The sequence below is a fragment of the Eptatretus burgeri genome, chromosome 11, assembly GCF_056783735.1.
Source record: "Eptatretus burgeri isolate ZD-2024b chromosome 11, Ebu_testis_v1, whole genome shotgun sequence".
NCBI lineage: Eukaryota > Metazoa > Chordata > Myxini > Myxiniformes > Myxinidae > Eptatretus > Eptatretus burgeri.
In genome coordinates, this window is record NC_140971.1 from 70,141,169 (window position 1) to 70,156,605 (window position 15,437).

Here is a 15,437-nt window from a genome sequence, read left to right on the forward strand (position 1 = left end):
TATATATATATATATATATATATATATATATATATATATATATATATATATATATATATATATATATATATATATATATATATATATATATATATATATATATATATATATATATTGTAAGATGTTCTTGTAAAAGTAATTTGTCAAGATATTGTTTCAGGTTGTTGTGTTTTAATCTCAAAAGCAAATTATTTCAGCTGCCAATGGTGTGAATCTGCGCATGTGACTGCGCTATGCCGGTGTCACGCAATGCTGTTCCACAGGTTTTGCTTCTTTGCCGCTCGGATGCCAAGTCCTGTGACACTGGCCTGTCCCATTATATGATTAAGTGGCAGGGCGATGAGTGCAATGGGCTAGTAGTTCTTCTGACACTGCACGACATGATTGTGCATGTGCAAGCATCACTGGTTATTTATAGTGGGGTGTGGTACTGGTGGTAGGTTAAAGGCCTTGCTTGCATGCACTTTGTCCATCCATTTAAAAACATTCCTGCCTATTTGCCAAAGACCAGGATGGGTCTTGAAATTTTCTTGCGCTCCAATTTTGCCTTGGTGGCTGCACTTTAAAAATTGATAAAATGTGATTATTTTCACCTCGGTCGCAACTCAACAACGTCGTTTTCCTTAGCTTACCTGAATTGGAATTTAACACCTATTCTTGCATTGTGAAAATGGTTCTGAAGCTCAAGTAGAAAACCCAAACTCCAATGCAAGTCCTGTGCTCGTGTTGCTGGTTCGGGCAGGCTGGTTGGGTGTGGGTGCCACCCTGGAATGTTCCCGGAGGCGGCGTGAGGCGTCTCGTGTTACATAGAACTACTTATCAGTCCATCGCCATCGCTAAATCTTTCGGAATGTCTACACAAGGCCCCAGGCACTTGTTGGTCCCTTCAAACGCTGTAGTTTGACCCAACGTCCATGGATGCACTTGCCCAACGCTTTCATGAAATATTACTGTCATACATGAGAGAGGGAATTCAGTCGATCATACATGACAGAATGTACATGCGGGGCTGCAGGGGTGAAATTATTTGGTGTGTTTTGCATATATGCATGAACTTTGGTAATTTTTCATTTAATCTTGTGAAGGTAATAAATTTGCCTTCAACTTTCTGTATGTGTGTGTATACATGTAATGTGAATGATTAAGGTTCGTGACTGACAGAACAGCGTTCCTGACTTTTAACGAAAGAACCTTTCCATCTCCTATAAACATGAGCCTTCTTTGTGAATTAAGTTTTGCTGCTTCTATCCTGTCCCTACACCCATCTGGACCTGGCAGATCTTTGTTGCAGTGAATTGTCTCAGCACAGATTTCTCATCCCAGAAGGGTGTCAAAGGACTGCCGCTCAGTCTGCAGATTGACACATACAGCTACAGTAATCGCAGCAACCGGCCTATTCACCGAGCTTCCTGTCAAATCAAGGTGTTTTGTGACAAGGTGAGGCTTAAGTGAGTGAATTTTGAGAAAGAGGGGTGGGTGGTGGTAGGAGTTGTGGGGGGGGGGAGGGTTGGTGGAATGTTATGTGTGTGGCTGTTAATTGGTATAGCTTTGATTGGAGTCATTAGTTTAGGATGTTGAGCATTTCCAATATTTCCTGCATCATCATCTCCATCATCTCGATCATCATCATCATCTTCATCATCTCCATCCATCCATATCCATTTAATGTTCAGGACAAGCAGAAGTTCCTTGAATTTTGTTCACAATTTTACATACATCAGGAGGATGTACTGTACACCTTTTAACACTTGAAACAGCAAGCACACCTGGTGTTTGATGAAATATTGATGCATTTCTGTCGCATGTCAACATTAAGACACTAATTGGTCGAGGCCTCATTTTCGAATAGAGACTCGCTTTTGTCGCACAAACAATATCTGATAGGCCTATAGCATTGTATAGAATCCATGTGGCTAAACACACCATCGACATATGCAGCAATAACAAATTTGCTGGATGACAGTTTATGTCCAAGATGCTCGAACACTGAACTCGTACTAAGAGAGGAAGGAATGTTTGGCTAATGTATAGTGAGTGATCCCTTATTTGAGCACCACTGTTTATGAAATTCATCACATGTTGCCTTATCATTTAGGTGGCTGAGCATGTGCTCCAACGGACAAGATGTCCTCCATAGTTCATGCTCTAACTCTCAAATGGAACAGCAAAGATAAAAGGAGGGATTATTGACGTCGCATTACCTTGTGATGTTTCTCATTTTAAACGAAGCTTTTTGGTCGACTTTCAGAGAAAATTGCCAAATACGAGTCGTAGAATCCTCACTTGGATCAAATAACCTCTTGGCTTGTTCCATTTCCATCTCACTTGTTTTGGTGATGGTTGTTGTCGAAGATACGTGACCTGATTTCACTGTAAATGGCCCCATAGTTTCTCATTTTGGGGAATACAGTCTTTTCTTTTCAATCACTCAAGCATGTGTCTTTGTTTAAATTTGTTGCCTGCTTTTAAAATAACATTTGACGCAACATTGAGATGCACGTAACTAGTGTTGAACGAAAATGCTCTCTGGTTTGATGACAGGGCGCCGAACGTAAGATTCGTGATGAGGAGCGAAAGCAGCAACGCAAGAAGAGCAAAATGCAGCCCTCTAATGCTCAGGGGACTTCCTGTAAGTTACTTCTTTGATTTATTACTTAATATGATTGACTTGATAGATCTTGAAGATATCTTTCAACGTGTGGTCATATTTTCAACACCAGGATCAACACAAAACACACTTCTTTATCTTCCTCCCAACCCTATGCTCCCAAAGCATCTGATGTCAAACCTAATCTGTCAATGTCAATGAAGCGTTCCGATATGACACTGTTCAAGCCACTATCGGACCTCAGTTCTCAGCCTGTTCTTTTCATCCCAGACATTCACTTTACCAGCTTTCAGCGCGGCACCCAGGTGAGTTTGCAAATATCAAGTTTGATTTGAACAAGGTGGGTTTGATTAAGGTAACTGGACCTATTTGTAAAGCTGTTTGTGCTGAGTGGTTGAGCTTTTCCGGCGAACCTGCAATGTAGATGATGGACTGCAGTTCCATTTGTTACTAAGCCTGTCTATATTTGTTATGGGCTCAGGGATTCGAAGTGGAAACCTCCTCAAAGAGGTCTGTTAATATGATAAACATGTCTATTGGGAAGTCTTTACTTATAATGACTATTCTTTATCCTTACCTTCCTCCTATCATTTACCCTCCCCCCTCCTGAAAGGGTTTCGCAATAAGCCAGGAAGACAATGAGAGAGAAGGGTGAGTTTTGCGGAAGAATTTATTTCAATAACATGCTGCACAATAATATTTTTAACCTGGTTATTAAGTGAAAGTGTCAGCCATTGTCTTGGAGGCTGAGAGGGATTATGAGGCCATGAGCAATAGTGTTAGTTTCTATTATTATTATTATTATTATTATTATTATTATTATTATTATTATTATTAGTTCTCCACCAGATTGAGGTTCATGGAAGAGCTTTTGGAGGGAATGAACTGACAGTAAGGCAGCGAGTCAACTTTTGGACACAATAAGCAAGAGGGAGAAGGGAAGGAAATGCTGCAACCTGCAAGTACAAGGGTTATGTGAGAAATGGTTTGGTGGCTGTAATGGATTGTCTCTTAAGCCTGCTTTCCTTATTCTCCAATTCCTCCTACCGGCCTCTTTCAAAGCTTTAATGGGCTGAAAGAATAGCTGAACATAGTACACACACCTTTGAGCTGCCAAATTGGGGTTTGATTTACACTTCAGTGATAAATCTCCCATCCCGGTGCTTCACAGATAGGATGTTGCTTCAATGAGTGCACCGTCCTTTACAATGATTTTTATCCTGCTGTCCCATCGGTTGGCATGGTCTCACGGATATTAGACCCCATGGTGCCTTTCAAAATCAGTCGGCCATTATGTGTTGGTACCTCAGTCAAATTCCAACTTTCTCCTGAAATGTGCGTGAGCATCGCATTAGCGGCGCAGTCACTCCTCTCTCATGATGCAACAATGGGATGATTACCTCCGACACCGAAGGTGAAGGAGGTTATGTTTTTATCGCTTTCTGTCTGTTTGTCTGTTCATTTGTGTACAGGATATCTCAAAAAGTTGTAGACGGATTCGAATTAAACTTGGTGGACACGGGAGTGTGACAAGGAAGAATTGATTCAATTTTAGTGAAGATCCGGATGCGGATCTGATAATTTTTCAGTGATTCTTCACCATTGAGAGATCGGGCTAAACCAATATATAGCACATTATCTCAAAAAAGTTGTGGATGGATTCGGATGAAACGGTGGACAGGTTGGGTGTGTCGCAAGGACTAATTGATTCGATTTGGGTAAAGATCTGAATCTGGATCTGGATACGAGAATTATTTAATTTTTTTTAAAGTGATTCTTCACCATTGAGAGATAGGGCCAAAAATGATATAGTACTGTATGGCATGAGATTTCAAAAGTGTATTGATTGGGCCCGATATGTTCTCATGGATCAGGCATTACGTGGCGGAGGTATGCGCTCTACCGAGTGCCCTTCTAGTTTTGTAATTGAATGCCAGTCCAATATGCATTCTTTAGAAGAATATGTGCTCCAAATGCAAAATATACTGTGATGAACATGTTCAGTTGTCATGGGTTTAAGCTGAAAAATGGTCCCTTTTTTTCCTGCTGCAGGAGCATCTTGAAACGTGCACAGAGGTTTTTTGAGGATGATTATGAATGTCCATCAATAAAGCAGCCCAAAGAAGAGCAAATGAAGAAGGGTGAGGTTTGGTGTGAGGTCGGTGTGTGTTGGGAGTGTTTGAGAATGGATTGGGAAGGACTGTTGAGATTTATCAAGTGGTTTATGCTACACTGAGGGGGGTGCTGTGGGGTCCAGACCAGACAGTCATGTGACCGGTTCCTGTTCCAGCCGTGTGCTTCGCCTCGAAGTGGAAAAACTGATTGTTCCCACTTCAGAGTCTTCGTCTCTATTTAAATACATTACAATGGCGACAAGGATGTCTTCATGCATCGGCATATTGCAAGAATGTGCAGTGGGGAATGATTGGGAAGACCATTCTGAACGTTTGATGCAGTGCTCCGTGGCCAACAAAATGGGCACTGACGCTGATGCTAAAAGGCGGCAGGCTCTCTGTGGCACTCCGACGTACAGCCTCATCAAAGATCTTCTTGCTCCAGCCAAACCTTCTGATGAGCTGTATGAAGAGCTCGTCGATCTTGTGAAAAGACATTATCACCCTAAACCGGGTAAGATCATCTCGATAAATAAATTTTATACCAACCATCATCAGGATCATCATCTGAGTTCGTGGCTTCTTTATTCCAAGTCGCAGAACATTGTGACTTTGGAGACAAACTCGAAGAAATGTTGTATGACCTTTTTCATCATTGGGATCAATGACGACTCAATTATCTGCAAACTTGTTGCTGAATCCAACCCCAATCTGGCTAAAATCGAGGAAATAGCCAGTGCGTTTATGCGGACTGCTGAGAGCCGATGTGTCATCTCTAACAAGTCAAAGATTATTCACCCAGAACCCATCTGTGAACAAGATAACCTTCGGTTACAAGCAGAAGTATCACAGCAAGCCACCAAATTTTCCTTCATCTGATGATGCTTCTGTATCTACCCAGAAGTCTGGTGTAACTTATTGGGGTTGCGGTGGCAATTATCAAGCTTACCAGTGTCGGTACAGGAAATATACCTCTGACAGCTGTGGAAAGCAGGGACATTTGGAATGCCATTGTCTTCAATACAAGTCGAAGAAACTGACTTCTGCCTATCACCATTGGCGTGGATGTTAGATTACAAATTGGTAGTACATTGGACACAGCTGAGACACAAGTGAGGAACCTTGCGAAGTATTTTCTGTTGGAACCAAGAGCTCGGATTTTCCAATTATGGTGATTGATAAGATCCCAGTGAACATGGAAGTTGACACTGGCACTTCCAGATCGATCATGAATGAAAGACCATTCACCTCCATCTACTCTCTGTGAAAGGTTCCTCCACTCCAATGTAACTGTAGAATATGAAAACGGTACTCATGTCCTACCACTACTAACAGTGCATGGAAAAGGAACAACCCTCCTCGGCTGAGACTGGCTACAAAGCATCAGACTTAACTGGAGTGACATAAACCGAGTTTCCAACTCTACTGCTGGATATGATACTGTGCTCCAGGTTACCTGGACTGTTCAGCAATGGTGTTATCACCTTTGGAGGGCACAATGTGAGGATTTGCATCTCTGCAGATGCTGGGCCAATGCTCCATAAGGTCAGACCTGTGTCCTGTTGGATGCAATCGATGATCGAATTTGAGCTTGACCACCTGCAGAGTGAGTGAATCATCTCACCAGTCGAGGACTCCGACTGGGCAGCACCTACTATATCATCGCAGTGCAGGACTTAAAGCAGATGGAACATTGCACATTTGTGGGGATGACAAAACTATAATTGACCACTATTTGAAGCTGGATGGCTACTCTTTGCCCAAAGCAGATCTTTTCACTACTCTCATGGGTGGTCAGACATTCACCGAGCTTGACATGACCAATACCGCAGGTTGGTCGGTGGTCTTTCTGTCTTCTACCGACTCCTCTCCAGCCTTGCCCCCCCCTGCTCTCTCTGCGATTTGTCCCCACCACATTTCCACAGGGCGCTCAAGGTCCGCCAACAACCCCCTTCTGGTAAAACTACCAAAATCACGAATCACTGCTCATCTTCACTCTTTCATTCCTCTTTTTTCCCGCCTTTGGAATAAACTTCCTCACTCTATTCTTTCCCATTCTTCCCTCCAGGCTTTCAAAACAGCTGTTCACCACCACCTCTTATCTTCCCCCATCCAAATCCTCGATCTTTTCTACCCCCGATAATCCACCCAAGCCCACTTCCTTCATTTCTCCTGCTTTCCTTCCTGAAAGTCCCTGAAATGTCCATCTTCTCTTCGCCATGTTCCCCGTCCCATCCCCATCCCTCTCCCTTCCACAGTTCACCTAATGTGTCTGTTCCCCACTGTTTTGTCCCTTCCACTCCCGCCCCTCTTGTCTCATGCCTCCTTGCTGTGAGTTGTGTGTTCGCTCTCAGACGAGCCTCGACCAAGGTACACAAAAAAAAAAAAAATGCCAATACTCAAATGAAGCTGGATGACGATTCCAAGCCTTGTACGTGCATCAACACCCATCGAGGACTCCACATGTACAACAGATGCCCATTTAGAATAAACTCTGCTGCACCAGTTTTCCAACGCAATATGGAGACATTATTGAAAACTGCATCAGGCGCAGTCATGTTTCATGCTGACATACTTGTGACTGGTAATTCACAACACTTGTAGATTACCCGTCCCACGGACGGGTGGCTGAGGTTGTGGTGGTCACATGATTTTGTTGTCTTTCGCCGTTTGGAGATCTGCAGTTGTGATTTCTTGCCTTTTTCATGTGCCATTTTTGTGAATGAGGAATTGATTCCTGAATGGCTTTATGGGGTTGTAATTGAAGATAGTCATGCGGAGACACCGAATACGTTGTCACAGCATTTTCTTGAAAATGTAGGACAGTAAGTAACAGGCGATAATGAGCGAATATGCACATTTTTGCTCGTGTGCTAAAAGTATCGTGATCAAAAGTCTTCTGTACCAAGTACAATATAGCTGAGTTTCATGGACCTTTGACACTTCGTTTAGGATATAATATACACTTAGCTCCATTATTGGGTGGTTGCAAGACTACCATTATTCTCAGGTTTTCCGTCTGTCTGTATGTTTGTATGTAATGGACAGCTCTGGAGACCAGAGGAGTCAACCGATTTTGATGAAACTTGACAGGTCGGTTCATACCAGGATCTAGTTCTATGCTTTTGAGCACCGTTGCTATGGACGCCACCGTTGCCTAGCAACGGGACTTTGAAATTTTTGAAAAATCCTAAAAAAAACAAAATTTTCGAAAATCAAAAATCAGCTTCTGCGCTTTTATGCGCACTATAATCAACGTCTTTGTCAAAAAATTTCAGCCCGATCCGACAAAAACTGTATGACTAGTATGCAATTATGTAGCGACCACCCATGTCGCCTACCGGCTTGTAATACAGATTCAGTTTGTATTGAAAAAAAAACCGGCCATCACTGGTCTGTTCTGTGGTTAGGCACGTGATAGCACTGGACCAATCAAGATCGATGATTTACCTCGTGCTGTATAGCAAATACTCGGTGGCCTCGGCTTCACTTTTTAACCCCCCCCCCCTAATGTTTGCTCATTCACTCATGATAGCGAGCTAAAAAATATCGTGATCAAGAGTGATCTATAACCAAGTACAATATAGCTGAGTTTCGTGGACCGTCTTGAGAACATCTTGAGAATGTGAATGACGTCGTTAATTGGTTGTCATAAGCTGGGTAATGCCTAAGGAGTGAGAAGTGCATCATTATGATATGTGCAGTTGAATATTTTGGTCATGGAATCTCCTGTCAAGGCATTTGCTCTCTCCGTGCAAAGTTGAAGCAATTTCGAAAGCTTCCGATACCACGAAATGTCCCAGAAACTCCCCAATCTGATGATATTGTTCATCTCATGGCTAACGTCATACATGATGAAGTGCCTGCAACCACAAAGCAGATTGCTTTTGCTACCAATTACAATCCAGAACTGTCACAAGTCAAACGTGTTATGTCAGGTGACTGGACATCACTACCGAAAGGAGCAAAACCGGACCTCATCCGTAAGGACGAGTAATCTATTGATGCAGACTGCCTGCTTTGGGGGAACCGAGTGATAGTTCCGCCAAAACTCTGTGGGGAAAATTATCAGTGAACTTCACAGTGCTCATCCATGCATAGTCACCATGAAGGCTCTTGCCAGAGCCCATGTTTGGTGGCCCAGTTTGGACAGTGACATTGAGTTATGTACATGCCATTGTCACACGTGTCAAGCCCATGCCAAGATGCCACCACAGTCTTTACTGTCCATGTGCTCATGGCCATCAAAGCCATGGTCCAGACTACACATCGACCATGCTGGTCCAATTCAGGAAAAGCTCTTCCTTATTGTAGTTAACACCCATTCCAAATGGATTGAAGATCTCGTTGTACCATTCTCATCTTCTGCTGTAACAATTGAAACTCTGCGTTACATGGTCAAGCAACATGGCGTTCCGAACTTCATTGTATCAGATAATGCCTCGTCATTTACAAGTTCAGTTTCAGATTTTTAAATTTTTATTTGTAAAATGAATGGTATTAGGCACTATGGTACTCATCTGGCCCTTGCAAACCCACCAGTAATGGACAGGCTGACTGTGCTGTTCAAGTTATCAAGAACGGCCTAAACCGTGTTGAGGAAGGCTCCATATAATGTCGTCTAGCTCGGGTTTTGCTCAACTATCACACAAGAAAACAAACTACTGGTCACTTACCTGCTTCTAATGGACCGTTAAGTCGCAACAACGTTATCATTGGTGCACCTGGATGTAACTGTCCAGGTTGAGAATAACAAGCATCAACAGACATGAACTCACGACCGTACGTCTGTATATCTTGACTTCCAGGTGAATGATCCTGCATACGTATTTAATTCTGGAAATGGTACCAAGTTATTGACAACATTGTGGTGAGATGATGTTTCTGGTGAAGCTGTCAGATGGTCGATGCATGCCCAAACATGTTGATCAGCTCAGGTCATGCCGAGCCAACCATTGAACCAGCTCACGTGCCTACATCACCCACTCCTGTATTACCACCATCTGTAATTGAACCTGATATACTTCCTCATATATGTCCTTCACACACCAATGTACCCACACCCCCTCTCAACCTTGCACCCTCAATTCAGAAACATACAGCTGTCGCAAGTGAAGGTAGTCCTCCACTGCCCCTTAGAAGGTCAGCTCGTGTTGGTAAACCACCTGTGCGTCTTGATCTTGTTAAGGGGGGGGGGGATGAGATGCATCGAGTGGTTTATGCCAACACATATAGGGTGCGCTGTGGGGGCCAGACCAGAGAATCATGTTAAACTGTTCCCATTCCACATGTATGCTGAGCCTGTGAGTGGAATATACCTGCTGGTCCCATTTCAGAGTCTTGGTCTCTATTTGCAATACGTGACAGCTTTGAACCAGGTGGTGGAAAAATTTGGTGCCAAGGAAAGGAAATCCAAGTTGTTATTGGTAATCACGTATGATAGATGCCATCGACTTTTATTGTTTATTTTATTCGCCTGATTTTGCACCAAAGGTTACAAATTATTCACAAGGTCAGAGTTTGAGTCGCAATTCCTTCCTCCTGATATGAATACTCTTCACACCAGCATCCACAAACAGCACTGAAGAAGGAACTTTTTTTTGCCACATTGCCCAGGAAGTCATAGGATCAGTTGATAGTCATACCGGACAAACATGACAAAGATCATGACACCATCTCCAGCAGCCTTGACTGTGAGAACAATACATATGCGAGTCAATGCTTTAGATCTGTGAAAGTTGAAACGCACCTTTTGTCACAAGTTGCATATAAACATGATTTGTCAGACAATACAACATGTAGCCTTCATCCATTCCTTATTTCCAATTCTGCAGGTGGATTTTCTGATCATTTGCACTGATGACGGCGTTGCACACTGGTGACTCGCTACGGAAGCTCGTAATGTTTAGCTCCGTCTCATTGCCCGAGTCAAAATATGTGCATCTTGTATAATGTCGGAGGTTTCTGTGATCTGGTCCGCTGTCATAACCTGGATGCATCCAGAATTGTTTTGCATTGAGACACAGACTGGTGACATGCCACCACATCATCAAGATTAATATGAGGCCCTGCGAGGAGTGATGTAAGCAACATTTTTAAAATGAAATGATGATGATAGGCTCGGATGATAGGGGACAGGTTAAAATAGTGCTATATGGCATTAACTCCAAAATGGCCGATGAATCCCTTACATCACTCCTCGCGGCGCCTCATATGCTTTCACCTCACACACAACCACCCCCCTCCCTTCCAATCCTTCCCTACACCCCAATAAGAATGAAATACTCCCCCCCCTTCCTTCCAATAAATCGTGAGTTTGTGTATTTAAGAATAAACATTCCAGGTTGTCCACTGGAGTTGCTCAAATGGGAACTGGTGGTGAGGCAGCTGTTTTACGTTAAGTTCGTTATGATAAAGTTGGCATTTAATTTGTATCATTTAATTAGTTTTTCTTACCCTGTACTGTTTGTTTTGTTGCTCCCACAGTGCTGCTGTATGTGAGGCGGCCATCGGATGAAGTGTTTGATGCACTAATGCTGAAAACACCAAACTTGTGTGGTCTAAAGGAGGCTGTGAGTGCTTCATCTTACTATGGACACAACAGTTTAATCTCTTTTGAACACGACTTGATGCTTAAATATTAGATTATTATTTTATTACCTCTGCCACCAAAGGAGGACAGAGGTTATGAATTTACCCGTCTGTTTATCTGTGAGCAGGATATCTCAAAAAGTTATCGACGGATTAGGCCGAAATTTGTTGGAGAGGTTGGGTCTGTGATGAGGATTAAATTGATTAGATTTTGGTGAAGATCTTGACACTATAATTTTTCTTGATTTTTCATGAATGAGAGACTGGGACAAAAACGATATATAAGCACACTATCTCAAAAAATTGCGGACGGATTTGGACAAAACTTTGTGGACAGGTTGGTTGTGTGATGGACAAATTGATTCGATTTTGGTGAATATCCGAAAGATGAGAAATTTTTAATGTTTTTATGTGATTCTTCACTATTGAGGGATGAGACAAATATAAATATATATATATATATATATATATATATATATATATATATATATATATATATATATATATATATATATATATATCATGATATTTCAAAACGTTGTGGATGAGTTGTGGCAAAACTAGGTGGTTGAGTTTGATAGGTGACGAGAATAAGCCGATTCGATTATGCTTCAGGTCTGAATCCAGATCCGGCCTATCTGTGAGATACAAAATGTAAACTGTTCAGCTTGACGAAGGTATGCACTCCAACTAGTGCTATTGTAGTTTATTTTTGCATTGATTTTTTTGGTCTGAATTGTTGTACTGAACAGTTTAATCAAGGTTCACATTCAGTTCTTGGTGCCTTTGTGCTGCATTTCAGGGCACCGTTTAGCCCAAACCCCTCAATCATGCCAATAAACACTTTTCTCTCCCCGTCTATAGTTGTAGAGCATTCAAAACTGGAGATGTAAAACTTTTTGTTGACGTGTGCGTGTGCGTGTGCATGTGTGTGTGTGTGTGTGTGTGCGCGCGCGTCAAATACTGTAGGACTATCTCGGAAAATAAGAGAATATTTAATACCAATATTTTAAATTTGTGATCAAAGGTATGTGTATCACATACAGGACAAGGACATTTAGCAACAAGAGTGTAACTTTACATTAATTCCAAGGACATTGATACACAAAGGTCATGTCAGCACAGCATGTGGGATTTGAACTTGGGATCCCAACATCAGGAGCTGCCTGCTCAGATGAGAATGCCAAACGGACCGACCTAATGATCCACCTTGTCTTGAAATTAAACAAATATTTCAATAAAAATAGGTGACTATCTTCTGGCATCACAAAGTAGCATACATGTGTGTCATGTCGAGTCCTTCTGGTAGAAAAACATGTTTGATACCTGATTATTCTCTTGGTAAGGTGTTAAATACTGGATATTAATTTGGAAATTGAGTATTTGTTTTCTCTAATTTAGTGTTCGTTTATTTGGTTTGCTTTTGATAGATTTCAGAAAAGTACAACCTGTCTGCAAACCGAATAACAAAGATCTACAAGAAGTGCAAAAAGGGGTAAGTCTTATGTTGTAACACCCATTCCGTAGTGTTCACATCAGTTGATCCGTGACCATCATTCACTTGTCATCGATGACCTTGGATCTACAGTGGCTTCGTCGTCAAAACGATTTCATGTCTCCCACGTCAAAACGAGCTTGGCATAGGTTTGTGAGTGATGTTGAGCTATCTCAAGCTCATAGATGAATGATAAAATAGTGAGGTTGTCTCGGTGACCTCACCAAGCAAAGTGATAACCAAATTGCAACAAATCTTTGTGAAAAAAGTGTGTGGTTATTTTTTTTTTTTCCTTTTTATATTCCCCATCCCATGGTCAAATGTTGCTGATGAGCATCGTGCAGGTTGGTTGACTGTGCGATGTTCCCTCCCCTCAGTATATTGGTGTACATGGATGATAACATTGTGGAGCATTACTGCAATGAAGACACATTCCTACTGGAAATGGCAGACACGGAAGAGGGACTCAAAGTGACGCTGACTGAGATCTGAGCCGTGTCGAACTTCCTGAAACGCTGAGCCTCGTCATGCCTTGCTACTCCCCCTTGGGATTCCTATTGCCTGCATAGAATAACAAGCACAAGTGGGCAAAGGCCAAGGCATCGGAACCATGGATGTAAATGAACTTCATGTTATTAGTGCATTTTAATCTGCAAGGCACAACAACAGCAGGGGTTGTGGTAAACAAACTGTTTCCAGAAAAAGTGAAATGCATGGTATGTAGACCTCCCAGGTGGATGTAGAAGTGCCATAAAACTCAAGTAGGAATAAAAAGATATAAACTTGCAGCAGGCTGCAAAGTAAGGTTGTAGAAAGTGTCCCTGATGATGTGGTATCTGGAACGATGTTATCTGTGAAATGTTTTGTATTTTTATCATTTGCATTGGCCTGCAGTCAAAAAAATTTTTTGGGGTGATTAATGTGCCTTTTGTCAACAACCATATTCTGGGAAATTTCGCCATTTTTTGCCTCGTGGGCGTGACGGTCCTTACCCTCGTGGGCGGCGTGGCCATCCTTACCCCCGTGGGCATGGCTGTCCTTACCCTTGTGGGCATGGTCTGCTGTACAGAGCTGGTTTTCCTGGGAATGTGGCATTTACTCATTGGTGACAGGGAAATGAAGCCATTGTTTATAAATATATATATATATATATATATATATATATATATATATATATATATATATATATATATATATATATATATATATATATATATATATATATTTATATATTTGCCTTTCATTGATCGTTTTTATTATTGTTGAAACCAATTTGACATATACTGTACATATGTGCAATATATCTTCATAGATACAGCTGTATTTTTCTTGCATCTCGGCTTATGGGTCATCAAAAAGAGCCAGGAATCCAATGTGGGAATTTTTGCATCCTTCACAACAAACAGTTTGACCTTTGCTGACCATGCAATATTTAAATGTTTACAAGTTATCTTATTCAGGGCTAATGGGAGATGTGTATATCTAGTTATATATAGAATTTATTTTTTATTATACCTGGGTGATAGCCATATATAGTCTTACTGGGTGTTGCTTTAGCTGGGAACAAGGTGATGGAAAATAATTTTATACTTGGCTTTGAGCTTACTAGCAATCCGATTATGCCATTTTCACGAGTACGCTTTTCATCCTTATGTATGCTACTGCAAATCTGTATTTTTTACAATGCAGCGACGATAATAAAACTACCAGGAAAACATAATTGTATTGTATATAAAATGATTTGCTTTCTTGAACCGTGTTGTACATGCAATTCCATTTGATAAGCAAAGTGTGGGTGCCAATAAGACCTGAAAATGGCTCTTCATCCAAGTTTGTCATAATAAATCTTTTTGTGAATTTTTCTTGTATTTGTAGAACTACTGTCTAATGCAGATGAAAGTGCTAAACAGCCATCCTAATTTATTAGCATCATGTTGTCAAATGTACAAATTGCAGTGATCATATACAGTTTGTAGCGTGTGTTCTAGCACTATTTAGATGCAGACGTTTCAAGGATGCTCTGTGAGAAATCAAAGCTGCATGGAAGGCCTTTTTGTTTCTATACAAGAATGAGGCTCATTGAGGAGTGAGGTGACAGAGGGTAAAAAGGCAAAGAAGCCTACAGTGGGGGCAGTGTGCTCATATACAGACAAAATGAGCAAAGAAATGAACGAATGGGTTAAAAAGGAGAGGAGGAAACACAGTGACCTGCAAGTAATAGGGTTCCGTTGGGTTAGGTTGTGTTAATGGAGGTAGATAGAGATTGCATGAGATGGTCATGCACCATTTGCTTGAAGCTCTAAATAGGAGGCCCAATGCAGAATAGTGTATGACCCTGCTGATTCCGTGTTAGAATAGTGCAACAGGTGTAAATTGACTGTCCAGACACACAGAAACGTGAATCAACTTGTTGCCAACTCTGGATATGGATAGTATGGCCGCCATGACAGTTTACAAAATGGTCGCCATTAAATACACTTTTCGTCATATTTCAGCCGCAAATTGACATGAAATTACAAAATTAGGGTCGATTTCCATGTTTTTGAGCATGCCTGAGCTGATGGGAGTATAGAAAAAAACATTGCTCCATCCATTTTCTAAAAATAATATGACTTGTTTTTCACTATTA

General features: G+C 41.5%; 1 protein-coding gene across 2 annotated transcripts in view; it reads left to right on the forward strand.

Annotated features, from left to right (window-relative positions):
* The window catches only part of LOC147017326 (grainyhead-like protein 2 homolog), an 83,407-nt gene extending 68,879 nt beyond the window's left edge, over positions 1-14,528 (forward strand). For both annotated transcript variants that reach the window (XM_085846856.1, XM_085846857.1), the window contains exons 9-16: positions 1,279-1,437; positions 2,542-2,629; positions 2,774-2,913; positions 3,222-3,259; positions 4,661-4,749; positions 11,209-11,294; positions 12,744-12,808; positions 13,186-14,528. In XM_085846856.1, the coding sequence (XP_085702982.1) occupies positions 1,279-1,437; positions 2,542-2,629; positions 2,774-2,913; positions 3,222-3,259; positions 4,661-4,749; positions 11,209-11,294; positions 12,744-12,808; positions 13,186-13,300 (780 nt within the window). In that variant the 3' untranslated portion in view covers positions 13,301-14,528. The remainder of the gene's footprint in view (positions 1-1,278; positions 1,438-2,541; positions 2,630-2,773; positions 2,914-3,221; positions 3,260-4,660; positions 4,750-11,208; positions 11,295-12,743; positions 12,809-13,185) is intronic.
* Positions 14,529-15,437: the final 909 nt, after the last annotated feature.